The 27,167-nt window shown below is 38.6% G+C and overlaps 1 protein-coding gene across 7 annotated transcripts; it reads right to left on the bottom strand.

The window, feature by feature from the left end:
- Positions 1 to 1,388: 1,388 nt before the first annotated feature.
- zgc:136908 lies at positions 1,389 to 27,167 on the bottom strand. 7 transcript variants are annotated; one of them, XM_087236096.1, is made up of 19 exons: positions 26,591 to 27,167; positions 23,074 to 23,185; positions 19,030 to 19,873; positions 17,331 to 18,831; positions 15,516 to 15,646; positions 15,305 to 15,436; positions 13,754 to 13,856; positions 10,952 to 11,085; positions 10,735 to 10,870; positions 8,732 to 8,844; positions 8,495 to 8,659; positions 8,023 to 8,145; positions 6,587 to 6,734; positions 6,350 to 6,414; positions 4,942 to 5,120; positions 4,618 to 4,747; positions 4,371 to 4,529; positions 1,844 to 1,995; positions 1,389 to 1,753 (listed from the first exon to the last, which is right to left on the bottom strand). In XM_087236096.1, the coding sequence occupies exons 5-19, from the start codon at positions 15,618 to 15,620 to the stop codon at positions 1,657 to 1,659; spliced, it is 1,941 nt and encodes a 646-aa protein (XP_087092222.1). In that variant the 5' UTR covers positions 15,621 to 15,646; positions 17,331 to 18,831; positions 19,030 to 19,873; positions 23,074 to 23,185; positions 26,591 to 27,167; the 3' UTR covers positions 1,389 to 1,656.

The raw sequence follows: 27,167 nt of genomic DNA on the forward strand, positions 1-27,167 counted from the left end.
CTGGTTGGCTGGTTTTAGCTGGTTTCCAGCCTGGTTTTAGAGGGGTTTTGGCCATTTTGGTCTTAGCTGGTCAGGCTGTAAAATGACTAACTAAATCCAGCTTGACCAGCCTGATTTAGGCTGGACATAGCTGGTTTTGGCTGGGTTCCCATCCTGGCTAGGCTGGTCAAGCTGGTTTTAGCTGTTCATCTCCCAGCCTGACCAGGCTGGAAATGGCAGGAAACCAGCCTGGAAATAGCTAAAACCAGCCTGATCGACCAGCTAAATCCAGCCTAGGCTTGTTTAAGCTGTTTTTTTCAGTAGGCAGGCTATTGATAATATAAGTTTGTTTTAAAGTGTGATGTAAAAGCCCGCCACAGAAATTCAAATGTATAACCAGGTCAGTCTGCTCACTACCTCATTCTGATTTACTGATTTATTTAACTTGTTTAATGTATGAATCTTTTGCGAAACATAATAACCTTGACATTAATCCTAATAGTTATTAAGTAGAAACAATGGAAATTATATATATATATATATTTTTTTACTGAAACGATTGAATAGATGTCTACCTTCAAATGTGTCCTGTTTTGCAAAATTTCTGTTATTTATTTTATAATAATAATAATAATAATAATAATAATAATAATTTTTATTTATATAGCGCCTTTCCAGAGCTCAAGGACACTTTACAAGGAATGCAACAAAAAGATAAACAAACATACATGAGGTCAAATATAACAAACTTGAATAACACAAACAAGACCTAAGAGACATATGAGCAGAGTAGTGGTGGATCAGATTAAGTGGTCAGTTTGGCAGATCAGAAGCGAAGCATTCAGAAAATAAGTGGGTCTTAAGTAAGGATTTCAATTCAGAGATATTATTAGCAGAGCGGAGTGAGTGTGGTAGAGAGTTCCAGAGTTTAGATGCAATAACACTAAATGATCTGCCCCCCATTGAAGAGAGGCGGTACCGAGGAACAGCAAGAAGGCCAGAGTCAGCAGACCGTAAAGAGCGAGTTTGGGTGTAGGGGACAAGCATGTTGCAGAGATAGGAGGGTGCAAGGTTATTTAAGGATCTAAATGCAAGGAGGAGAATTTTGAATTTAATCTGGTATGCAACCGGGAGCCAATGAAGATCATACAAGATTGGGGTTATGTGAGCCGAACGTTTGATATGAGTGAGTATTCTAGCTGCAGAGTTTGAATATACTGTAATCTGGAGATGAGGCTAGCAGGCAGAGCATTAAAGTAGTCGATGCGTGAGGAGACAAATGCATGGATGACAGTCTCAGCATCCTTGCTACTGATGATGCTACATATTTATTTTATGTAGTGAGCAGTGTTTACAATCTTGCTTTTAAAATGTTATGACCTTTATGATGGCATTTGGGAGAAGATGGATGACAGCAAAATCATCTAGGGACTTTATTAATGTCACACACATTCACACAAACAAATGTGATTAACAATATCATCTCATCATTTTATTGAAGAACTAGGCATTCAGTTCATGATGTGTGCCATTAGTTTCCTGCAGTACTAAGATATTAAAATCCCTGTCAGAATTGAAAATAGCATACATAATATTGATAATAAGCAGATTCATTAGCAAACTGATTTCATTCTTCTTTCACTGTTGCAGACAACCGGTGCCATGGAGGATTGTTGATTACTGATAGAGATCATCGTCTCCTTCATCTCTAAAATGACCTCCAGAGCCTTGGCTTGACCCTTGACCTCCTCCTGACTTGGGCGCAGTAGGAAACCTGACGACGAGTCAAAGAAAAAGAAACAATTTACTTCACAAGATGAGGTGTGGAGTAAAATAAGCTACCTTTGATTTGGTGTTTTAGTACCTGAAGTTCCCAAATCCACGGCTCTGTTGAAGAGTCTGAGCAAACATCTCATACTTCCTTATGTCATTATCACTGACAGACCGACGAGCAAATCTCATGGCTTCCTCGAAATGATCCTTCCTGATCTCAGGCACTGGGTCGTAATCATCATCCTGGAAACAGCAGTGAAGATATAACACCCTGTAGGTATGAAGACCCCTAAATGCATGTCACAACATTAAAGAAAGAGAGCTTTATATTAGATGCAATGTTTAATAACCCGAATGTCAAAAGTTATTTCTGTAAGCGAATTAATGGATCGGCCTACTAGGCAATGGACAAACATATTTAGAGTGTGTATTTTTTCCTGACATGGCGGGGGGAATTGTGATTTAATGCAGTGCATCTTGTACAATCTGAGACCCACTTTATATTAGATATCACTCAGCCAGTGGAGATCGCTGATTTTTAAAGAAAACAGACCTTAAACGTGCCGATGTTGCATTGGCATACAATTCGCCGGAAACGATTAACTCAGGTTACTGGCAAATTAAAAGTCCTATTAGCATGCTTCGGAATATACCCTACTGTTATAACTTTTCGATTATTCAATTATTGGAACATTAGAATAATTGGAACGTTAGAACAATTGGAAGATTAGAACAATTTAAACACTACTAGAATTGATACAATTCGCCAGAAACGATTAACCCAGGTTACTGGCAAATTAAAAGTCCTATTAGCATGCTTCGGCAAATACCCTATTGTTATAACTTTTCATTTATTCAATTATTGGAATATTAGAGTAATTGGAACGTTAGAACAATTAGAAGATTAGAATAATTGGAACGTTAGAACAATTGGAAGATTAGAACAATTTAAACACTACTAGAATTGATACAATTCGCCAGAAACGATTAACCCAGGTTACTGGCAAATTAAAAGTCCTATTAGCATGCTTCGGCAAATACCCTATTGTTATAACTTTTCATTTATTCAATTATTGGAATATTAGAGTAATTGGAACGTTAGAACAATTAGAAGATTAGAATAATTGGAACGTTAGAACAATTGGAAGATTAGAATAATTGGAACGTTGGAACAATTGGAAGATTAGAATAATTGGAACGTTAGAACAATTGGAAGATTAGAATAATTGGAACGTTAGAACAATTAGAAGATTAGAACAATTTAAACACTACTAGAATTGATTGAATTATTCCAATTGTTGTAAAATTAAATTGTTCTAAGATTACAGTTCTAACACTCCAATTGTTGTAACATTCCAATTATTCTAATGTTCCAATTGTTCTAACATTCTAATTGTTATAACGCTCTAAATATTCTAACATTACAATTGTTCTAATGTTATAGTTGTTTTAACATTTCAATTCTAGTAATGTTTAAATTGTTCTAATCTTCCATTTGTTCTAACGTTCCAATTACTCTAATGTTCCAATTGTTCTAACGTTCCAATTGTTCTAATGTTACAGTTGTTCTTACATTTCTATTCTAATAACATTCCAATTGTTCTAACCTTCCAATTGTTTTAACGTTGCAATTATTCTAATGTTCCAATTGTTCTTACATTGCAGTTGTTCTAATATTCCAATTGTTCTAATGTTCCAATTACTCTAATTTTCCAATTGTTATAACGTTCCAATTACTTTAATGTTCTAATTGTTCTAACATTGCAGTTGTTCTAATATTCCAATTGTTCTAATGCACACAATTGTTCTGACGTTACAATTGTTCTAACATTAAAGTTTTTCTAACGTTACAATTGTTCTAACATTACAGTTGTTCTAACGTTACAATTGTTCTAATGTTATAGTAGTTCTTACATTTCAATTCTAGTAACATTCCAATTGTTCTAACGTTCCAATTATTCTAATGTTCCAATTGTTCTTACATTGCAGTTGTTCTAAAATTCCAATTGTTCTAATGTTCCAATTACTCTAATTTTCCAATTGTTCTAACATTGCAGTTGTTCTAATATTCCAATTGTTCTAATGCACACAATTGTTCTGACGTTACAATTGTTCTAACATTAAAGTTGTTCTAACGTTACAATTGTTCTAATGTTATAGTAGTTCTTACATTTCAATTCTAGTAACATTCCAATTGTTCTAACGTTCCAATCATTCTAATGTTCCAATTGTTCTTACATTGCAGTTGTTCTAAAATTTCAATTGTTCTAATGTTCCAATTACTCTAATTTTCCAATTGTTCTAATGTTCCAATTACTCTAATTTTCCAATTGTTCTAACGTTCCAATTACTTTAATGTTCCAATTGTTCTAACATTGCAGTTGTTCTAATATTCCAATTGTTCTAACATTGTAGTTGTTCTTACATTACAATTGTTTTGACGTTGCAATTGTTGCAATGTTCCCATTGTTTCAAATTCTACAACCACCACATATAACATAAAGTTAATTTAGTCTTTCTTAGTTTATTTGCCAGTCAGCTGTAAAAAGTCTTCCAGGACATTACTGATCTTTTAAATTTGTGTTCAGCACACACACCTCGACACCACACACACTGACCATAGCAGTCTCTTTCCTGGCCTGCCGCTGTCTCTCAGCACGGATCTCTGCCTCTATGGCTTCTCTGATGGCGAGTTTACAGGCCCTCTGACAGATCTCAGTCAGGTCTGCTCCCGAGAAACCTTCTGTAATCTTGGACAGATACATCAGATCTACATCCTGAGAAACACACACATAAACACACAATCATGTAACTTATTTAGATGCATCTATTTAAGTTTTGTGTGTGTGTGTGTGTTTAAAGGACCTTAGCGACTGGGGACTTGCGAAGGTTGGCGCGCAGGATGGCAGTGCGGGAGGGCATGTCAGGCAGAGGGATATAAATAAGCTGATCCAAACGACCAGGTCTCAGAATGGCAGGATCAATGATATCAGGCCTGTCGAGACAAACAGGATGACTTGCAATCGATTATACACCTCACCTCCTTATTTTAAGTCATTGTATCCACTATTAACAAACTAATAAATGATGCACTGGCGCACCGCCCTACTTTTCAGGGTCGTTTCAAGAAGATATACATCACAATAGAGGAAAACGACAATCTTAACTTTCATTTCTTTTTTTTTGTACCTGTTAGTGGCACCAATGATAAAGACGTTCTTCTTGTTGGTCATCCCATCCATTTCTGTCAAGATCTGGTTGATGACCCTGTCAGCCGCGCCTCCTGCATCTCCAGCTCCGCCTCCTCGTGCTTTAGCAATAGAGTCCAGCTCATCGAAAAACAGAATACATGGAGCCGCCTGTCGTGCCTGTCAAGACCAAACACATGTGTGAGAATCAGGCTTTGGTTTAATCAGTAAGAGTATGGAATTTAGATTGCTTAATGAATGGTCATTAACACTGGAATTACCAGGATTTCATAACTACTAGCTTTACTATAGTGGTCATCTTGACCATTCTCATATGAGACGTCATATTATCACATCATATTTACATTCAAAGCTTCTACTGAGATATTGAAATTAAGCTTTGAACATCTGTCTTCATATTTACTAAAGTTATATGACTCTAAAAAATTAAATAATCTTGGTAATACATCCTATATATGTGTAGTTAGGCTATTGGACCATCTGCAAATGTACGTGCATCAATTTTATTTTCACTTTCACAACCAGAAGGCTTTTTCGTGGAACTAAATATGCTGTTTTGAAAGACATCTGAAGTAAAGTTATGTTTTTGCTATCAGAAACTTATGTTTATGTTGGCAAGAAGTTGCTAGGCAACAGAGGCATGCATATTCAAAGTCACAGGGAAAATACATGAAAAGTTAGAAATACTTTGAATAAATTTGACTAATTTTGATAAAATAACATTGTTAAAATGAAATATGCCCATATTTAGGAAATGTCAGGGTAATGTAGGTATGTGGATTTTATTTAATATTCTGTTATTAAAAATTTAAATAGTCAAAAAGATCACTTTGGTAGTTTTAGTGTAGTATTTGAAACAATATGAGCTAACAAAATAAAAATTGTACATTTAGATTTTATGGTGACTTTACACATGACACTTAAGAAATTATATGCTATCAAGTCTGGGGCGCTCAGTAAGATTTTTTTAACATTTTTGTAAAGCAATGATCTATTCAGTTAATTAAAGAATAACAGAGACATCAATAATATAACAAAATATATCTATTTCTTTTCTTTTTTTTTTCGAAATCCCGCAAAAATTAAATAACAACAATTTTAACCACATTGTTTTCAATATTGACAATTAATAGAAATGTTTCTGAATCATCCAGTCCGAATGATTTCTAAAGAAAATTCAGCTGTTCTGTCAAATAATCAGATTAAAACAGATAAAAACTAACACTAAATGTAAAAAACTATATAATATAAACCTTTTATTTTTAATTGATTGTTCACAGGAAATACATTTGAAATGTATGCTATCAACACATATAAATGACATTCAGTCTTGGTTAGTGGATGTTATTTATTATTTAACCAACTCTTTCAGACAGCTTTTACTTCACCTTATCAAACACATCTCTGACGTTTGCCTCTGATTCACCAAACCACATGGTGAGCAGCTCCGGGCCTGCAATCAATACAATATGTAACAGATCACACACACAAATACACTCGAGTTCAGGCAAAACATTTTAACTTCACTTTCACACACACACACACACACACACACACACACACACACACACACACACACACACACACACACACACACACACACACACACACACACACATTCATACCTTTGATGGACACAAAGTTGGCCTGGCATTCATTGGCAATAGCTTTAGCTAGCAGGGTTTTTCCGCATCCTGGTGGACCATAAAACAAAACCCCTCGAGACGGAGTCATTCCAAACTTCAGAAATTTATCAGGATACTCTACGGGATACTTAACACAGAGATAAGGTCAATGAGAGAGAGAGAGAGAGAGAGAGAAGGCGCTAATGATCATTTTATATAGAAATGCAATGAAAATAAAGCTCTGGATGCACTTTTGGCCAAAAACTAAAACTAAAAATGCTTTGTAATAATGATTTATTTTATTAAGTAATATAAAAAAATTACGTAAGACTGTTTGTGTTTTGCGTTTAATGGGGACCAGTCCCCTACAGATCCATCCCAATTTATCTAAAATGATAAGTTCTTTCAAAATAGACGAAATTCCGGTTTGTAAACATTCAGGATGCAGGGGCAGCGAGGTTGCAGAAAAAAACAGGAGCGCTAGCATTTACATCGAGGAAACGACATCCGATGCGGTACAGAGTTTGTTGTTGTCTTAGAGATAAGTTATATTGATTACATATTATATATATTATTTCTATAAAGCTTTCAGCGTATTATAACAGCTCACCACCCAGTGATAAGCTCAGTTATTCCCTGAAATTAACGTTAAAGTGAGCGGCGTTCGTCTGCAGGTTATTTTGCGATAGCACCCTCTCACTGCATATTGGATAAGACGAAATGGCCAAGCATCCAGCCCCAAATATAAAATCTGGTTGAAACTCCAAGTGATTTTACAAGAGAGAAGTTAAAGGTCTACAAGTCTTTAGATGCCAACAATTTTGTTCTGTGTGGTCATGTGCAAGAAATAATGCTCCATGATGACCACCCAGCAGGCACACAACGTTATATGACGTAGGTAATTGGTTATATTTTTGTTCAGACGTCAGGGAGCAAAATCTATTGTCAGTTTAACGTCAAATGATGTCATAATAAGACATCCATACAACGTCAAAGTGTAACATCAGTAGACATTGATCTTAGGTTGGTTTTAGGTTGTGGAATTAACCAACCTAAGTCCAGCATCTTCTTAACGTCATAATGTGACGTCCATACAACCTCAAAGTCTAACATCAGTAGAAATTGATCATTGGTTGGTTTTAGGTTGTGGCATTGATATTATTATGATGGCTGTTAGCCAAAGACGTCTGCAGTTGGCATTAAAAGCAGTGTGGTGTACGGTAAAATTAAAGTTTTCTATTTTAGTACTTTTGATTTTGGCATCAAACCGCACAACACGACATGTTTGCTATTGCAACCGGTCTTTTTTGTAACCGCTATTAGCGGTTGAACCCGTGTGACATCATGTGTGATTAAATGACATTCACATTTTTGTTATCCGCATTGGAATTACCATCCATTTTTCCACCATTGTGCCGTCCTAGTTTGTGGTTTACCTGCACAAGCTCCTGTAACTCCCGCTTGACCTCATCGAGTCCTCCAATGTCCTCCCAGTTCACATGAGGAACCTCCACGACCGTCTCCCTCAGAGCAGATGGGTTACTCTGACTTAGAGCCCACTGAGAGACAAAAAACCACAGACACAATCCCCACAGGAGATCAAAATCACCAATAAGATCAAGCTAACATTTCAATATCTTCTCGTAGAGAGATCAGATCAAATGGAAAGCAAATTAAGACTTCTGCTTTTTGTTATTGCCTGGAAATTTCTAGCAAGGCTGATTCAAAACAGATCTCAGCCATAAGCATGTTTGCATCGTCTCTATCTTTCGAGATTTGGAGTATAAAAATGACCCAGAAATCTATTTTAAAGTAATTACACCTGAAAAACCCACTGCACATCTTTAGGGACAACACTGAAACATATGTGATGGAAGGAAAAACATTTCTGATAAGGGTAAAGCTGACCTTGAAGTCGTCCATTGTGACGGCCAGTGAGTTGAGGAGATCTGCATCGATGCTGTCGTCCTCCAGATCAATTAAGGTCATCTTTTTGCGGATGGCCTGCAGTGCTGCTTCTGAACACAGAGCGGCCAGATCTGCTCCTACATGTCCATGTGTCTCAGCAGAGATCTACCATAAAGAGAAACACACAGATAAAATAGTCAACACGAATTAGGTCTGCCATCTGTCTCTCATTCTTACCTGTTCCAGATCCACATCTTCTGACAGCTTCATGTTCTTGGTGTGAATCTGTAAAATTTCCAGCCTGCCAGTGGAGTCAGGGATGCCGATGTCAATCTCTCGATCAAAACGTCCTGCACAGTGGAGCCAACAAATCATTTACTAGTGAATATTCAGTGGACTATTATAAAATATTAGAGCTGTGGTGAAAATTTGATTGAGAAATAGATTTAGCAATTTCCTGAATGCATTGAAATTGTCTCTTGAATGGATTCAGAGCTTCGTTTTTGACAGCAGATGGCGCTGTATGCTTTACCAACAGCCTAACTCTGCTTGCATCCAACTCTTTACAGAGAGTATAGGAAAGGTTTAAGAAAACAGTGTTCATAGCTGTCTTTACATTAATCTTGTGGCATGAAGCACTTTTTTGAGTGAGGATTTTAAAGTATAGATAAGTGCCATCTGCTGTTAAAAACTAGTCTAGAGTGCCCTCTGCTGTTCAAAACTAACCTAGAGTGCCATCTGTTGTTAAAAACTAGCCCAGAGCATCCTTTGCTGTTAAAAGAATTGCCTAGCGCTCCATAGCTATTTAAAAAACTAGCCTAGAGTGCTGTTTTGCTGTTAAAAAATAGCACAGAGCACTGTCTGCTCTTCAAAACTAGCCTAGAGCACCATCTGTTTTTAATAAAAAGTAGCTTAGAGAGTCGACTGATGTTACACATTAGCCAAGCACCTTCTACTAGTCAAAACTAACTTAGAGTGCCATCTGCTGTTTAAAAACTAGCACAGAGCACCATCTGCTGTTCAAAAGTAGCCTAGAGTACCATCGTTTTTAAAAACTAGCCAAAAGCATCAGCTGCTGTTCCAAAAAAAAAAAAATCTAGAGCGCTATCTGCTGTTTAAACTAGCCTGGAGCGTCATCTGCTGTTCAAAACTAAACTAGACTGCCATTCATCTGCTGTTCAAAAGAAACCTAGAGCACCATCTGCTGTTATAAACTAGCCTAGAGCACCATCTGCTCTTATTAATTAGCCTAGAACACCACCTGCTGCTAAAAACTAACATAGAGCACCATCTATTGTTATAAACTAGCCTAGAGCATCATTTGCTGTTCAAAACTACCCTAGAGGGCCATCCAGCTGCTGTTCAAAAGAAACCTAGAGCACCATCTGCTGTTATGAACCAGCCTAGATCACCATCTGCTGTTATAAACTAACATAGAGCGTCATCTGATGTTAAAAATGACCCTAGAGGGCCATCCTTCTGCTGTTCAAAAGAAACCTAGAGCGCAATCTGTTGTTATGAACTAACCTAGATGGCCATCCATCTGCTGTTTGAAAAAAACCTAGAGCGCCATCTACTGTTATAAACTAGTCTAGAGCACCATCTGCTCTTATAAACTAGCCTAGAACACCACCTGCTGCTAAAAACTAACATAGAGCGCCATCTACTCTTTTAAACTAGCCTAGAGCGTCATTTGCTGTTCAAAACTAACCTAGAGGGCCATCAAACTGCTGTTATAAAGTAGCCTAGAGCGACATCTGCTCTCATAAAATGGCCTAGAACGCCATTTGCTGTTAAAAAAAAAACCTAGAGCACCATCTGCTGTTATAAACTAACCTAGAGCGTCATCTGATGTTAAAAACTTACCTAGAGGGCCACCTATCTGCTGTTCAAAAGAAACCTAGAGCGCCATTTGTTGTTATGAACTAGCCCAGAGCACCACCTTGTGTTAAAAACAAGCCTAGAGCACCATCTGCTGTTAAAAATTAACCTAGAGCACCGTCTGCTATTCAAATCTGCCTAAAATGCCATCTGCTTTTCAAAACCAGCTTAGAACACAATCTGCTATTATAAACTACCCTAGAGCGCCATCTACAGTTGTAAATAAAGCTCAAAATCAATTCAAGTGAGCATTGCAGTGATGTGGACATCTCAGAATCGATGCAGAATCAATTTCTCAAAAAATCAAACTCTACAAAATAGTATAAGCAATAAATTCTGTTAAATGTGCATATTCACACCAAAACGCCGAAGAGCAGCATCCACACTGTTGGGCCTGTTTGTAGCTGCCATTACGACAACATGAGCGCGCTGTTTCAGGCCGTCCATCAGCGTGAGCAACTGAGAGACGATCCTCCGCTCAACCTCACCGTGAGTCTAAAGAGGTGACATGAGCATTAATCGAGTGCCAAACATCAGACCGGACACTCTCACAGCACATAGAGTATCTCTCCTCACCTTCTCACGTTTCGGAGCGATAGCATCCAGCTCATCGATGAAGATGATAGCAGGGGCGTTTTTTTCAGCCTCCTCGAAAGCTTTTCTCAGGTTGCTCTCAGACTCTCCTGCCAGCTTACTCATGATTTCAGGACCTGGGATACAAAAATAACAACATGAAGGTGTAGAAATACACAGCAGGAGTGTTACTGATATGATATTTGGCCAAATAATATAGATATACATTAATGGTACGTTTCTGGAAACCACGAAATGCATCCGAGGAGGTACGTAATTTGGCAGTTTTGTTTTGCAAATTCACAAGAGGCCGCTGTGTATGCTTTTTCATGTCAAATTTCTTTCGTGGGTGCCATTCGTGCCTGCTGTTCTCATGCAAACCCACCAGAGGCCGCTGTTGACTGACTGTTTGATTGACTGAATGACCGACTAATCGACTGACCCACCCTACTCTTTCCCAAAACCCAATCAATTTTATAGATTGATCCACCGACCCATTTCCCTAAACCCAACCAACAATTTACAAAAGCAATCCAGAAAACGAAAACCCCTCGTCTGATTTTTTACCATGTTTTCGGATTTTACCACATTCTCACCCTGTTATTTACTTGTTTATTTCATTTTTTAGATTCTGTTTTTGACCTTACCTGATCAACTCCTTTCTGTGTCTTAAGTCAGCCGACATACATGACGAGCTAACTGGACAAAGTAGTTACATGGGAAGCAGTCCACACGAAGGTAAGTGGTCAGATGGTAAGAGCGAAAAGGAATGGCGTCAAACCGCCCCATAGCGTTCGTTTAAAAAATGCAGCCATACGTACCTCTGGCCACATAATTCACGTTCTCCAGAAACGTATGTAGGACTACGTTTTCAGAAGAGCCTGTTTTGTGTATTACTGTGAAAATGAAGAAAAGTGCTATGCTGAGTATGGCCACCCTAAAAAAAATGAAAAAGTCCCGCCTTCCAGTCATAATAGCCAATCATCACTCTTTATAGCTGGGTTATTTTGGGGTGGGGCTTTTTACAGATTCTTTTGATCAATTGTTCATTATGGTATCTCATCATATATTTCGTTCTTCAGTGTCATCTTGTCTTTGTTCTCTTTGCTCTGGGTTTTGTCCTTTTGGTAGTTTTTACAGCATCCTCTTGTTTAGAGCTGCACGATATTAGAAAAATCTGATATTGCGATATTTTATATTTCTGCAATAATTATTTCTACCTATACAGTTGACAAGATTGTTTGATTTGACAGTTTTCTGGGAAGTCTAACAATATTATCAATTACTATTGTATTACTAACAGTATCTCAAAGATCTACATTGAATAATCACAATGAAAAAAAGTCTTGTTTTGTAGTCTAAATATCTACAAATTCTTGTAGATCAAGAATTGCCGGCAGCTAGCTCTCTGCAACTTTCACATGGTCACCCACTGAAGCTAAGCAGGGCTGCGCCACGTCAGTACCTGGATGGGAGACCACATGGGAAAGCTAGGAAGTGGTGTTAGTGAGGCCAGCAGGGGGCGCCCAACCTGCAGTCTATGTGGGTCCTAATGCCCCAGTATAGTGAAGGGGACTCTATACTGCTCATTGTCTTTCGGATGAGTTGTTAAAGCAAGGTCCTGACTCTCTGTGGCTGTAAAAATCCCAGGTTTTCCTTCGAAAAAAAGAGTAGGGGTTTAACCCCAGCATCCTGGTCAAATTTGCCCACTGGCCTCTGTCCATCATGGCCTCCTAACCATCCCTATATCATAATTGGCTTCATCACTCTTGTCTCTTCTCCACCAATCAGCTGATGGGTGGTCTAGCGCAATATCCAGGTGGTGGATGTGATTAAGGAATTATTATTATTATTATTATTATTATTATTATTATTATTATTATTATTATTAAATAAGTAAAAAAAATATTGGTTTTGTTTTTATCTTCAGAAGAATTAATTCAAAATTAGGAGTAAAATAATCTTATTTTTGCAATGTAGGTATTTGTACCAAAAACGAGACAAAAATTCTAAGTAAAAAAAAAAAAACATTTTTTTTTTTTGCAAAAATTTTATAAATAAATACATTTAATCTTTGTTACATCTCCAAATATACTTTTTTTGTGCCCAAACTCTCTTGAAAGGCTCAGTCAAATGCCTTAAAAACACATTAATTAATTGATTAAATGATTAAACTTAGCATTGACTCTACAAAGCACTTGCGTTCTGTGGCTCCTGGTCAACTGTAATTCAGACTCCACATTGCAGATCTTGCGATGTTACTAATACAGATGCATACATTGCAAGTTCAATGAAGAAACAATATATCATGCAGCCCTACTCTGGCTACCATTAAAACAGCCACAATGGACCTGCCAATCTTTGTGCATGCACAGTAGCTGGAACAAACTGCAAATAGTTGTAACTATGGATTTAACAACAAATGTTACGGGATTGGTCACTTCAAAGTGTTGCTGCTTTGAGATATGCCATTTAATTGAGTTCAGTTTTGAGATTTCAGTATTCCCCCATTCATTTATATAGGACTTGGTTGTTGGATGGTGCAAATATGGCAGCCAACTGAACAAACTTTCCTTGTAATGGGCTTTGTTTTGGCTCAATGATGATGCATTATAGTCTGCCAGTCCTGTACCGTACAAATTCCTTTCTAATAGCTATCATCTTTTAGGGTTTGAAGATTAAAAAATAAGTGATTGAAAATCTAATGAAGTTTTCTAAAAGTCAGTTAGTTTCAGTGTTTGCAGACTTCTGTTCTTGCAGGGCGGCAAACGCTCACAGACTGCGGTTTTAAGTGTGTGAATGTACCATTGATGAGAAAGAAGAAAGCTCCCGTCTCATTGGCCACAGCACGAGCCACCAGCGTCTTCCCTGTTCCAGGCGGACCATACAGGAGAATCCCTCTCGGAGGCTGAAGAGCGACAGTGCATGTGAATGTACAGTGAAGAAATTCAACCAAGCGTGGGTTAATGGTGGGAGAAACAATGACGATTACCACAGCTCAGCCATTGTTCAGATGGAGTATTTCAAGACATTTGTCAAATGTTTGTCCTCAAACTGCTCATGAAGTCTGGCCATAAATGCTTTTGAATATAAGCTAATATATACAAACAATTATGTACATATCTGTAATTGCAATCGTTAAAAAAAAACATGTAAATGGCCATTCTGTAATGTTTTGTGTTGCATATATCACACATATTTTGTATATGTGAAATCCAAACATGAACTTGTATGCCTTATATATTATTTGCATATATGATCATATACTATATTTCAACATGGAGTGGGTTAAGGACTATAGTTTCATCCACACCTCCTCCAAAGCCTTTAGTTGTGTTTTGATGGGATTTTTGACTGTTGTAGCTGTGAAATAACTCAAATCATTTAGCGGAGTGATAATGGAGCTGCAATGCGCTCAAAAGATGCCGGAACTACTTTAACAGTGCGTTTATCTGAAATTAAAGTCACACCTTAGAGCAAGGGTCACCAATCTTGGCCCTGGAGGGCCGGTCTCCTGCAGATTTTAGCTCCATCCCTAATCAAACACACCTGAACCAGCTAATCTAGGTCTTACTTGAAACACACACACACACACACATATATATATATATATATATATATATATATATATATATATATATATATATATATATATATATATATATATATATATTATTGTATTGTATATATATTGTATTGTATATATATATATATATGTATTGTATATATATATATATATGTATTGCATATATATATATATATATATATATATATATATATATATATATATATATATATATATATATACATATATATATACAATACAATAAAATACAAAACTTGAAACAATCAGGCAGGTGTGCTGAAGCAAGTTGGAACTAAACCCTGCAGGGACACCGGCCCTCCAGGACCAGGATTGGTGACCCCTGCCTTAGAGGGATCATCAGCCAATCAGAGTCAAGCATATTTATACTCACTGTGCGTCACTGTGGCGCAGTGGTTAGCACGATCGGCTCACAGCAAGAAGGTTGCTGGTTCGAGCCTCGGCTGGGTCAGTTTGCATTTCAGTGTGGAGTTTGCATGTTCTCCCCAAGTTGGTGTGGGTTTACTCCGGTTCGTTTATATCAATTGGGTAAGCTGAATTGTCTGTTGTGAGTGTAAATGAGTGTATGGATGTTTCCCAGTAATGGACTGCAGCTGGAAGGGCATCTGCTGCATAAAACATATGCTGGATAGATTGGCGGTTCATTCCGCTGTGGCAACCCTGGATTAATTAATGGACTAAGCCAAAAAGGAAATGAATGAATACAAACATAGACTATACAGTATCTGAAGAAGGTGTTTGTTGACTCTTGCCTTCACTCCGATGGCTTTGAACAGGGCCGGGTGTCTCAGCGGCAGCTCCACCATCTCTTTAATCTGAGCCAGCTGTTTCCGACAGCCTCCGATGTCATCATAGCCGATGTCATTCAGACTCTCCTCCTCATCCTGACAACATCAACTCACTGTATGACATCATGCCGAAGTGGAGAAGCTCACCAGGTATGATGATGTCACACACACTTGCCTCTCGTTTGATTGGTTCTCCCTCACAGTGGATTATGGTATCCGGGGCAACGATGCAATGTGGGGTGGGGTCTGTTTCTACCACTTTAAACTCCACCGCTCTCATGCCTCCTCTGACCAGGAAAATATCACCTTCAAAAGCATGAAAAAACTTTTGTTTAACATTTTTTCAATATATTCTTCTTCTGTTAGGTGAGTAAATGATTATTTTCTTATTTAGATTATTTATTTACCTATTTATTACATTTTTGACATTTAGTTTTTGAGTGAACGATCCTTTTATTTGAAACTAAAAATGAACACCAGTAGCTGAAATCAAAATAAATATAGATTTTAGATCATGATCTATTCTTATAAATGAAAACAGATGCAATGTCAACTAGGTAAAATAAGGTGAAGTTCAAGTTTGAGATACTAAAATTGCTTGAACGAAATTTATGTTTATTTTAAATAAATAATTTATGGACATTTTTTACAAAATAATAATAATCAAAAATAAAGTTAAAATCTTGAATGAAATTTAGAAATATACACGAATCATTATATTAATAAATACTAGAATACACTACCTGACAAAAGCCTTGTCGATCCCAGTTGTAAGATCAACAAATAATAACTTGACTTCTAGTTGATCATTTGTAAAAGTGTCAGAAGGTGAATTTTTCGGATGAATCATCTGTTGAACTGAATCCCAATCATCACCAATACTGCAGAAGACCTACTGGAACCCACATGGACGCAAGATTCTCACAGAAATCAGTCAAGTTTGGTGAAGGAAAAGTCATGGTTTGGAGTTGCATTCAGTATGGGGGCGTGCAAGAGATTTGCAGAGTGGATGATCAACATCAACAGTCTGAGGTATCAAGACATTTGTGCTGCCCATTACATTACAAACCACAGGAGAGGGACAATTCTCCAGCAGGATAGCGCTCCTGCTCATACTTCAGCCTCCACATCAAAGCTCCTGAAAGCAAAGAAGGTCAAGCTGCTCCAGGATTGGCCAGCCCAGTCACCAGAGATGAACATTGTTGAGCATGTCTGGGGTAAGATGAAGGAGGAGGCATTGAAGATGAACACAAAGACTCTTGATGAACTCTGGGAGTCCTGCAAGAACGCTTTCTTTGCCGTTCCAGATGACTTTATTAATCAGTGAATTGAGTCATGTCAGAGATGTATGGATGCAGTCCTCCAAGCTCATGATGGAGTCAGACACAATATTCATTCTGTCTCCACTGCAGCAGGACTTTATATTCTATACTGGACATTATTTCTGTTCAGTGATGAGACTTTTGTCTAAGCAAAGCCAGACCTTACTGTCCTAAGCAAATCATTCAAAATCAAGGCATGACCATATTTTATTTTGGTGTAAAATAAACATAATCTAGAGGCCTTTGCCTTTCATGTAAGCCACTTCTGATACCAAATCATCAACTAGAAGTCAAGTTATTATTTGTTGTTTCTAAAACTTGGATAGGCGACAAGACTTTTGTCAGGTAGTGTGTACATAAATAAAGGAAATATTTAACAAGAACTACAGTTTCAACACTGTATTGTATTTGGCAGCTTAATATGATTATTACTATTAATATTTAGTCGATTATTGGTGGCAACCAAAAACTACATCATTAATAAGCTTGTAAAAACACATGACTTCAAATTTATAACTTAACCTATTTGTTATTCCAACCCCGGCGGTCTCAATATCAATCTGAACTTCAAAGTAGACCCAAATCACAAAACCACACTCAATATCAAAGCAGTCCCTGAAGGAAGACCTGCCTCTAATCTCTGACACACACCGAATGATCATATGCACCTTTGTGAACCGGTCTGTAGGCCTCCAGGAAATACGGCTTCAGAAATACGTCAAACAGGTTTCCCGTCAGCCCTTCGATAGTGTCATCAATGGGCAGAACGTGGATGCGCTTCCCATATTTCACATCTGGACAAGGATGGATACTGTATACACACAGACAGATGCGTTACTCACTGATAAGAAGCAGATGTAATATTTATGTAATCATTTGTGCGTCATCTGAAACCACATTTATAATCCTCTTAGTCTATGCTGGCATTATCTTCAGCAGCTCAAACACTCTATTGGCTCACCGCTGCTTCTCACTCAGGGCTGTTTATGCTAATGAGGGAGAGATGGTCACTAGTGGGCGGGGCTTTCCCCATCTGATGACACGTACAAAGGGAGAATGTCAATTAAAAGAGTTTCTGCCGACTGCTTTATCAAGTCTAATTATAAATAATACAATTAATTAATTTTTACCATTAGAGGCAGTTTATATGCACACACTGCTGCCATACAACTGTGTTTAAACACCTTATAAAAGTGATTTTTGCATAATAGGTCACCTTTTTTAAACATTTTACAAGTTAAATCCAACATACAACAAAGTACAGTGAATCTATCATCACCAAATATACGCCACTATACATGCCCCAAACCTCCAACCCATAGTCCAACAAATAAACCATGAATAAACCTAAATAAACAAACAAACAAACAAACAGAAAATAGGTGACATCTAAGCATTCTGTCCTATTATTCCCAACTAAGAAATAAAGCTGCCCAGTATTTGCAAATAAATCTTGACGCTTTTTCAAATGTAATGCAATTTCTTCCAAAGGCCTGTAGGATGACACTTTTTAATTAACCCAGGCGCATCCTGATAACGTGTGGACGTTTCTGGAGATATGTCCCGGGAGGTATGTATTTTTGTTTTTGCAAGTTCGCGAGAGGCCGCTGTGTGCGCTTTTTCGTATCTCGAATGTCTCTCGCTAGTGCCGTTTGCGCCCGTGCTGTTCTCACGTCAACCCACCAGAGGCCGCTGTCGGCCGACCTAATGATTGACTGGCCGGCCGGCCAATCAAAGGACACACTCTCCTCCTTCCCTAAACCCAATTTTACAGATTGACCTGCCCACCCGCTTACTTCCCAAAACCCAACCAACAGTTTACAAAAGCCGTGTAAAAAAGAAAAGCCCTTGTCTGATTTTTACCACATTTTCAGATTTTACCACATTCTCACCCCGTTGTTCACTTGTTCATTTTAGTTTTTGGATTCTGTTTTTGTCTTACCTGATTTCTGGAACCGCTCTTCCCCGGATACGAACCCGTTTGTCTAACTGGACAAACTGGTTGCAACGGGAAAGCCCTACGGAGGTCAGTCGATAAGCGCCAAAAGGAACATCGTCAGACCGCCCCATAACGTTCACTTAAAAAAATGATGTGCAGTCATTCGTACCTCCGGCTACATAATTCGCTGTCTCTAGAAACGTCCACAGGACACTGTTTTCAGAATGAGCCTGTGTTGGCTATATACATTTCTGGAGACCGCCATATACATCCCAGCAGTTACTTTTTTTTTTTTGCAGTTTTTGTTTTCGCGAATCCACCAGAGACCATTGTTTACGCTTTTTGGGATCTCAAATTTCTATCGCGAGTGCTATTTGTGTCTGCTGTTCTTGCGTAAACCCATCAGAGGCCGCTGTCGACTGAATCACCAGTCCACTGACCAACCCTGCTCCTTCCCTAAACCCAACCAATTGTATTGATTGACCCGCCCACCCATTTCCATAAATCCAACTGACAGTTTCAAAAAGTAATGCAGAAAAAAAGCCCTCGTCTGATTTTTACCACGTTTTCAGATTTTACCACATTCTCACCCCGTTATTTACTTGTTTATTTTATTTTTTGGATTCTGTTTTTGTTTTACCCTCTTTCTGGAACCATCCTTCAGTGGACTTGAAACCCCGTTCGGTCAACTCCTCTCAGCATCTCAAGTCCGCTGACGTACATGGCAAGCTAACAGGATGAACTGCTAACAGCAGGTAAGCAGTCCACACGGAGGTAATCGTAAAATGGAAAGATGTCATACCACCCCATATCGTTCACTTTAAAGACGAAATGCAGCCATATGTAGATCTGGCTACATAATTCATGATTTCCAGATACATATATAGGGCTACGTTTTCAGAATGAGCCTATGTTGTCTTTAATCCACATGGAAGTAGAAGGTAGTTTAGAATTATTCCATCTCAAAGTTATACATTTTATGGCTGCTAGTAAGGCTAGCCTTCCAATCTCAGATTAACCCTTTGTTGATCAAGTAGTGGAATAGGTCCCCTTTAAAGTAAAGCGCAAGCATGTATTTAATAAATGTATACCAGCACACCTGATGACATCACCGAGCCGCACACGCAGGTTGTTGCGTGTGACCCTGTTCATGCGCACGCGCTCATTGCCACATGTGTCGTCTGTGAGAACGATGCAGACCGTCTGTCTCCGTTTCCGACCGCGCAAAACCACAGTGTCTCCACGAAACAACTGCAGCTCCTCCATTTTAACCTGGAACACACATACACTCTCTTAAAACATGAACGTGGGTAACAATGTTTACAATTCAGAATAGCTCACTAGCGACACTGGTGGCCAGTAGGTGTACTGCAGTAGTGTTGACCTTATTTATTCAGTCGTTTTCCTTTGGCTCAGAGGTCGCCACAGCAGAATGAAGTGAACTGCCAACTATTTTAGCAAATGTTTTACACAGTGGATGCCCTTCCAGCTGCAACCCAGTACTGGGAAACACCCATACACACTCATTCACACACACACACACACACACACACACACACTCATACACTAAGGCAAATTTAGTTCATCCAATTCACCTGAACTGTGGGGGAAACCGGAATGTGAGGCCATAGTTCTCACCACTGAGCCACCGTGCCGCCCCTTGACCTTATTTTCAATGAGCATTGTGCTTCTTTTTGCGGTTTGATTTAGAGCTTCTGATTTAGTTGCCTATAGGAAAAATGACTAGGGGTAATAAACAGCAGAAAACACTCAAACTACTTGCTCTACAAACAATTGTGTTCATGACAGAATAAGGTCAATAAACCATAATGATAAATATTTTTTTATAATTATTTTTTGGGGTTTTCACCTTTATTGTGATAAGACAGTGAGGATTTAGAGGCAGGAAAGTATGGGGGCAGAGATAGGGAAGGGTCGGCAAAGGACCTCAATTCAGGAATCAAACTTGGGTCGCCGTGAACACCTCAGTGTCATGTGTCGACGCACTAACCACAAGGCTTTTGGCGCCGACTACCGTTTTCTTTTTTGATCAGAAGTAAAAATAAGTAAACAAAAAGCTTCCATATAACCTGTTTCTCTTTGACATTGATTGCCCATAAATAACTTCCATAAAGATTAAAACTTATAAAATATAAATGCTTATTTGTGATCAAATAAACACAAAACCACGTAAGTTTCACGGGTATATTTGTAGGAATAGCCCACAATACACTTTATGAGTCCAAGTTATTGATTTTTATTATATGCCAAAAAATAATTTGAATATTAAGTAAATATCTTAAAGACATCTCATGATAGTTTCATTAGGACATTTTGTAGGCTTGCTGCCATAAATATTCATTCATTCATTTTCTTGTCGGCTTAGTCCCTTTATTAATCCAGGGTCGCCACTGCGGAATGAACCACCAATTTATCCAGCACGTTTTTACATAGCGGATGCCCTTCTAGTTGCAACCCATCTCTGGGAAACATTCATACAAACTCATTCACACACTCATACACTATACGGACAATTTAGCCGACCCAATTCACCTGTACCACAAGTCTTTGGACTGTGGGGGAAACCGGAGCACCCGGAGGAAACCCACGCGAACACAGGGAGAACATGCAAACTCCACACAGAAACGCCAACTGAGCCGAGACTCGAACCAGCAACCCAGCGACCTTCTTACGGTGAGGCGACAGCACTACCTACTGCGTCACTGCCTCGCCTGCTATAAATATATATAACCTCAAATACAGATAAGCAATATGATGTTTCTCTTTGTTGTTGTTTTTTTTAAGAAAGTGACTCTTATATGCATAACCATCTTTCAAAATAAAAGACCCTGACAAAAATTATTTGTAAATAAAACAAAAAAAAAATAAATAAAGAAAGAAATAATAATTTATAAATTGGTGTAACAACATACCCTGCAACATATTGATAGCTAAATATCTTAATCTGGACATCTTTAAAGGCCATTTTCTCAACATTTAGTTTTTATTAATGTTCAGATTACAATTTTTTTTAGATTGTTGCTTATGACTGTATGGTTCCTCCATGGCAGGGGTGGCCAACCCTCTTCCTGGAAAGCCACCTTCCTGCAGATTTCAGTTGCAACCCATATCAAACACACCTGCCTGTAATTATCACGTGGTGTTCAGGTCCTAATTAATTGGTTCAGGTGTGTTTGATATGGGTAGCAACTGAAATCTGCAGGAACATGTTTGGCCACCCCTGCTCTATGGCATTGGTCTCAAACTCAATTCCCGGATGGCCGCAGCTCTGCAGAGTTTATCTCCAACCACCTCCAACTCACACCTGCATAATAGTCTCTAGTAGACTTGAACACCTTGATTAGTTGGATCAGCTGTGTTTGATTAGGGTTAGAGCAAAACTGTGCATAGCTGCGGCCCTCCAGGACTCCAGGTCAATGCTCCACGGCACTGGTTCTCAAACTGTGGTACTTGTACCACTAGTGGTACGCGGGGGAATGAAATATGTCATGTATATGCTACACACATGTAAAAATTCATCAATTTCATCATTCAGCAGACCTCCTCATTCCTGCAGCACGGGAGCTTTATAATTGTTTATGAGCACCAAAAGTGGCGGATCTGTTCGGCGAAATATCTGACTGCGTGTCACCGCATCCCTAAGGACTGTTTGGCGAAATATTTGACTGCATGTCACTGCATAACAAACAACTGAAACAATATAACTAGAGAAATCTCCACTGTGCTGCTGAGTGAGAGAGAGCTCACTCCAGATTCTCACTGAACAGCGCTGCAGCGATGACGTAAGCGTGCCGAGGCCCGTTTGTGGTGTGAGCGCGGGCCGTCGGGGGGACAAGCGTGCTTTGGCCCGGTTCGAGGCAACTGTACCTAGTGTGAGTATGGCCTTATATCCATACTTTACATATTAGGGGTCGTATTTGCGCTTTGATGTATTTGTTGCAATAATTAGCTGAAATTTCACATGTCAAACGGTAGGGTTGTCGCGCACACATTTCAAAATAAAAGTCCGGTATAAGCAAAATAAGTAAAAAACATAACTTATGTTGTTTTTTTTTGACCACACACTATGTGAACCGCTGAAAATGTTCCCGCGACCCACCAGTTGAGAAACACTGCCATATATGACATATAGCCTATATTTCTGAGGTAATTTGCCACGTTTTTTTTTTTAACTGTGCAGAGGTGTAGCTGTTTTACTGGGCCTACAACGCTATTGTATTGTTTTCAATACTGCTCATTTTGGTGGTACTTGGAGAGACAATTTTTTTCTGAGGTGGTACTTGATGAAAAAAGTTTGAGAACCACTGCTCTACGGCATTACTATGATAATACCTTGAGTTCTAAGAGTGCGACAATATGAATGCACATCTTTACTTATAACAGTGAATGTTTTCGCTAAATTTAATTTGCCATTCTTCATGACTGAACCTCTTTAAAAACTGACAGATTACCTGCGACAAACACACGATACTGTTGTCCTCATTGGTGGCTTCATCCACAATGAGCCGATTCGGTCGAATCTTCTGTTTCAAAATAGCAGTGGAGAAATCCTCCGTCTTTGGACTATTCAAAACACACACACACACACACACACACACACACACACACACACACACACACACACACACACACACACACACAATAACAACAACATTGCAGAATCTAATTTTCCACAACATTAATAATACACAATGAACTCCATGCATGGCTCTTTATGAAAGCCTAGTCAGCACATGCAAAAGCCTAACACTGCTGTTTTCCAGCTTCTTTCTACAGAAAATGCAATATGTATTGTGTGTACACCAGACATATTGTACATCACTGCTTATAATATCATAATAGACTTCATAATGATGACAACAGACCACACAATATCAGAGTAACACTTCACAATGAGCTCCCATAAATAACTTAATCACCACTGACATACAGCATTTATTAATGTTCGCTAATGGAAATATTACGTTGTGTTCTCTCAGGTTAATTAAAACAATAACTTTTGATTTAATAACTGATTAGTAAATGCTGACATCAACACAAACATTCATTCATTTTTATTCAGCTTAGTCCCTTATTTATATGGTTGCGACAGCGGAATGAACCACCTACTATTCCGACATATGTTTTACTTAACAGTACCCTTCCAGCCCAGTACTGTAAAACACCCAAACACACTTATTCACACACACACTCATACACTACAGCCAATTTAGTTCATCAGTTCACCTATAGCGCATATGTTTGGGCTGTGGGGAAATCCGGAGCATGCGGAGGAAACCCATGCCGACACGGGGAGAACATGCAAACTCCACACAGAAATGCCAACTGTTCCAGCCGGGACTTGAATCAGTAACCTTCTTGCTGTGAGGCAACAGTGCTAACCACTGAGCCACCGTGCCACCTAAATCAAACATAAACAAACTATTTGTCATGTTATGTTCATGTTATCTAATAGGAAATTTTGTGCTATCAATGCCAATAATGTGAACTAGATAGTAAAGTTCGTAGACAATCTGTATTGTGGCTGGAGAAAGCTTCGTCTGAAAGATTGATTTCAATAGATTTAAAGTTTAAATCACTGAAGTAGTTTAAGATGTTTGAAACTGTTGGAATAGATAAGTACATATAAGTCAGCAAGTTTCTAGTATTGATTGGCATGTTTCTTGCTAAAGCATTGCTAGGGTGTTCTGAGTGGTTACTAAGGCGTTGCTAGGCAGTTGCTATTGTGTTCTAGTTGGTTGTTGGGGGGTTGCTTAGGCATTGTTAGGCAGTTCCTAAGGTGTTCTGATTGGTTGCTAAAGTGTTCCAGGTGGTTGCTAAGGCATTGCTAAGCGGTTGCTAGGGTTTTCTGTGTGGTTGCTAGGGTGTTCTAGGTAGTTACAAAGGTGTTGTTAGGTTGTTGCTAAGGTGTTCTGAATAGTTGCTAGGCAGTTGCTAGGTAATTGCTAGGGTGTTCTGAGTGGTTGCTAGGCGGTTGCTAAGGTGCTGCTGGGAGGTTGCTAGGGTGTTCTGAGTGGTTTCTAGGTGTTTGCTAAGGTGTTCCTTGGTGGTTGCTAAAGGTGAAGCTAGGATGTTCTGAGTGGTTGCTAAGGTGTTGCTAGGAGGTTTCTAGGGTCCTGGTTAGTTACAAAAGTGTTGTAAGGTTGTTGCTAAGGTGTTCTAAATGGTTGCTAGGCAGTTGCTAAGCTGTTGCTAGGTAGTTGCTAGATTGTTCTGAGTGGTTGCTAGGTGTTTGCTAAGGTGTTACTAAAGTGGTTGCTGAAGGTGTTGCTAGGGTGTTCTGAGTGGTTGCTGAGTGGTTGCCAAGGCATTCATAGGTGGTTGCTAAGCTGTTGCTAGGTGGTTGCTAAGGTGTTCTGTGTGGTTGCTAGGCAGTTGCTAACATAAATTAGCATGTTTCTAGTATGAATTAGCATTCTGCTACCATGTTTCTAGCATGCTTCTAGTATACACTAGCATGTTGTTTTAGTATGAATTTAGTATGAATTAGCATGTTGCTAGTACGTTTCTAGTATGCATTTGCACATTGCTAGTATGATTAGTATGCTTGTTAGTATGTTTTAGCATGAATTGGCATGTTGTTAGAATGTCCAATGTAAAGTCAATGGGAGTTTTTTTTACAATGGAAGTCTATGGGATAGTTGCTAGGGTGCCGTAAGTGGTTGCAAGGGTGTGGCTAGTACGTTTAAAGATCATCAGTGATTGTCAGATTGGTAGTCTGAGTTAAACGAGCCCAACATTAAGTCTTTATGACAGTCTGGCACAAAGTTATGAGGTCACAAAGTTGGGTCCAATGTTAATGGGACTTTCCGGGTCAGTTTTCGGAAAACCGTAAGTCGGATCAGTTGGAAAAGATATAGCCAGACCAGTTTTGAGGTCTAGAGTTGATTTGGTGGTTGTGCTATGAACGATCTAGGAGGAGATGCATATAGAAATTAGTCTCAAGACGAATCTTAAGTAGTATAACAGTATATTGGCTTTCTCAAGCCCTCATAATAATATATTCAGCTGGCAATCACCTTGTAATTACCTATTCCAGAAGCCAACAAAAATAAAAAATGAATTGAAAGTGAATTTATTATAAATTCAACAGATCAACTATAAAAATAATCGATAACAATTAAGAAAATTATAGTCTATTCAATCATTTAATGGATAAAAACCCAAGTTATAGTAATGTTTCCCAGTTTTAATGAGAATTAATCATAAAACTTCTTGATCACACTAATGTGAATATAAACACACACACACACACACACACACACACACACACACACACACACACACACACACACACACACACTGCAGTCTCCTGTTTCTGCATGTGACACTGGTCTGTTTTTAGAGCAAAGTTATGTCTACTGCTAAGATCAAACTACCCAGACGAACATAAACACAAACACATAACTGCAAACTATTACAAATCAAACGCACTGAAAAAGACACTCACAAACAATCTAATACTCTACAACGAGCTGCCACTACAATATTTAACAGCTAAAGCTTAGCATTTTCGAAAGAGTCTTACACAAATGATCGACAATGCACATAATCTATCACAATAAATACATATAACTTTTTTAATAGCTATTGTTTACTTTATTTTCCACTTATTTCAATGTCTTCTTGCTATGTTAAACAATGCTGGGTTCCACACAATTTGTGTTGGGACAGCTGAAGTTACTTAGTAGTTTGTGCAAATCTAAGTGGATTGAACACAAAACAATTAAGTTGTCCCTCTGAAAAACTCAAGAACAGTGTTGTTTCAGCTCAATTAAAATAAGTAGTTTGAACAAACAGCGAACGCCATTTGTTTTGAGTGTGTGTTTACATGTTTGTATGTACTCTGAGATCCTAAAAACCACAAATAATTGTGTTTTACACATGACTAGTGAACAAATCTCACTCTGATTCTAATCTAAACAATGCAACACACACAATAACTGAAAATGAAGCATTTATACTCACTCTGAGGCTCCAGAGGCGGGCATGGCTTTCCGTCTGTGAGAGAAAAGAGCCTGTTCTGCTATGGAGATGATCAGAAATCAGCCTATCTGTATGGTAAAGGTCAGAAGTTTGCGATCCAGATCTAGTGTGCAGTCCTCAGTGCAGTGCGGTACAGTGTGACGCTGTCTCTGACCGCAGGCTCCATGCCTAAAAAAATGTGTTTGTGTGTCAGTCTGTGCTGCTCTCTGGACGTCTGAAACCCATCCCCTTGCAACTCAAGAATATCCAGACACAATAACGCCGGTTACATGCACACCAACAGTGAGTTATTAAGAAAGCACTCCATGAGTTTCTCTTTGTTTTTGGAAGGCGTTTGACCTCTTTTTTTCCAGCTGGGCATCATGTTTCCCACTCGGATCATTCCAGACATTCCTCTCTTTCTGCTAACATATGTACACAAACAATATTAAGATTCATGAACGCTTGTCGTCGATGCATTCTGATGCATGTAATCTAAAGACTTTCCGTTGTCTGAAAACTGAGTGATACAGAAACAACTTTGGACGGGCGCTCTAGTGGTGCATAAATGAGCAATATC

The sequence above is a fragment of the Danio rerio genome, chromosome 1 (assembly GCF_052040795.2).
Source record: "Danio rerio strain M-AB ecotype USA chromosome 1, GRCz13ab, whole genome shotgun sequence".
NCBI classification, from domain to species: Eukaryota; Metazoa; Chordata; class Actinopteri; order Cypriniformes; family Danionidae; genus Danio; species Danio rerio.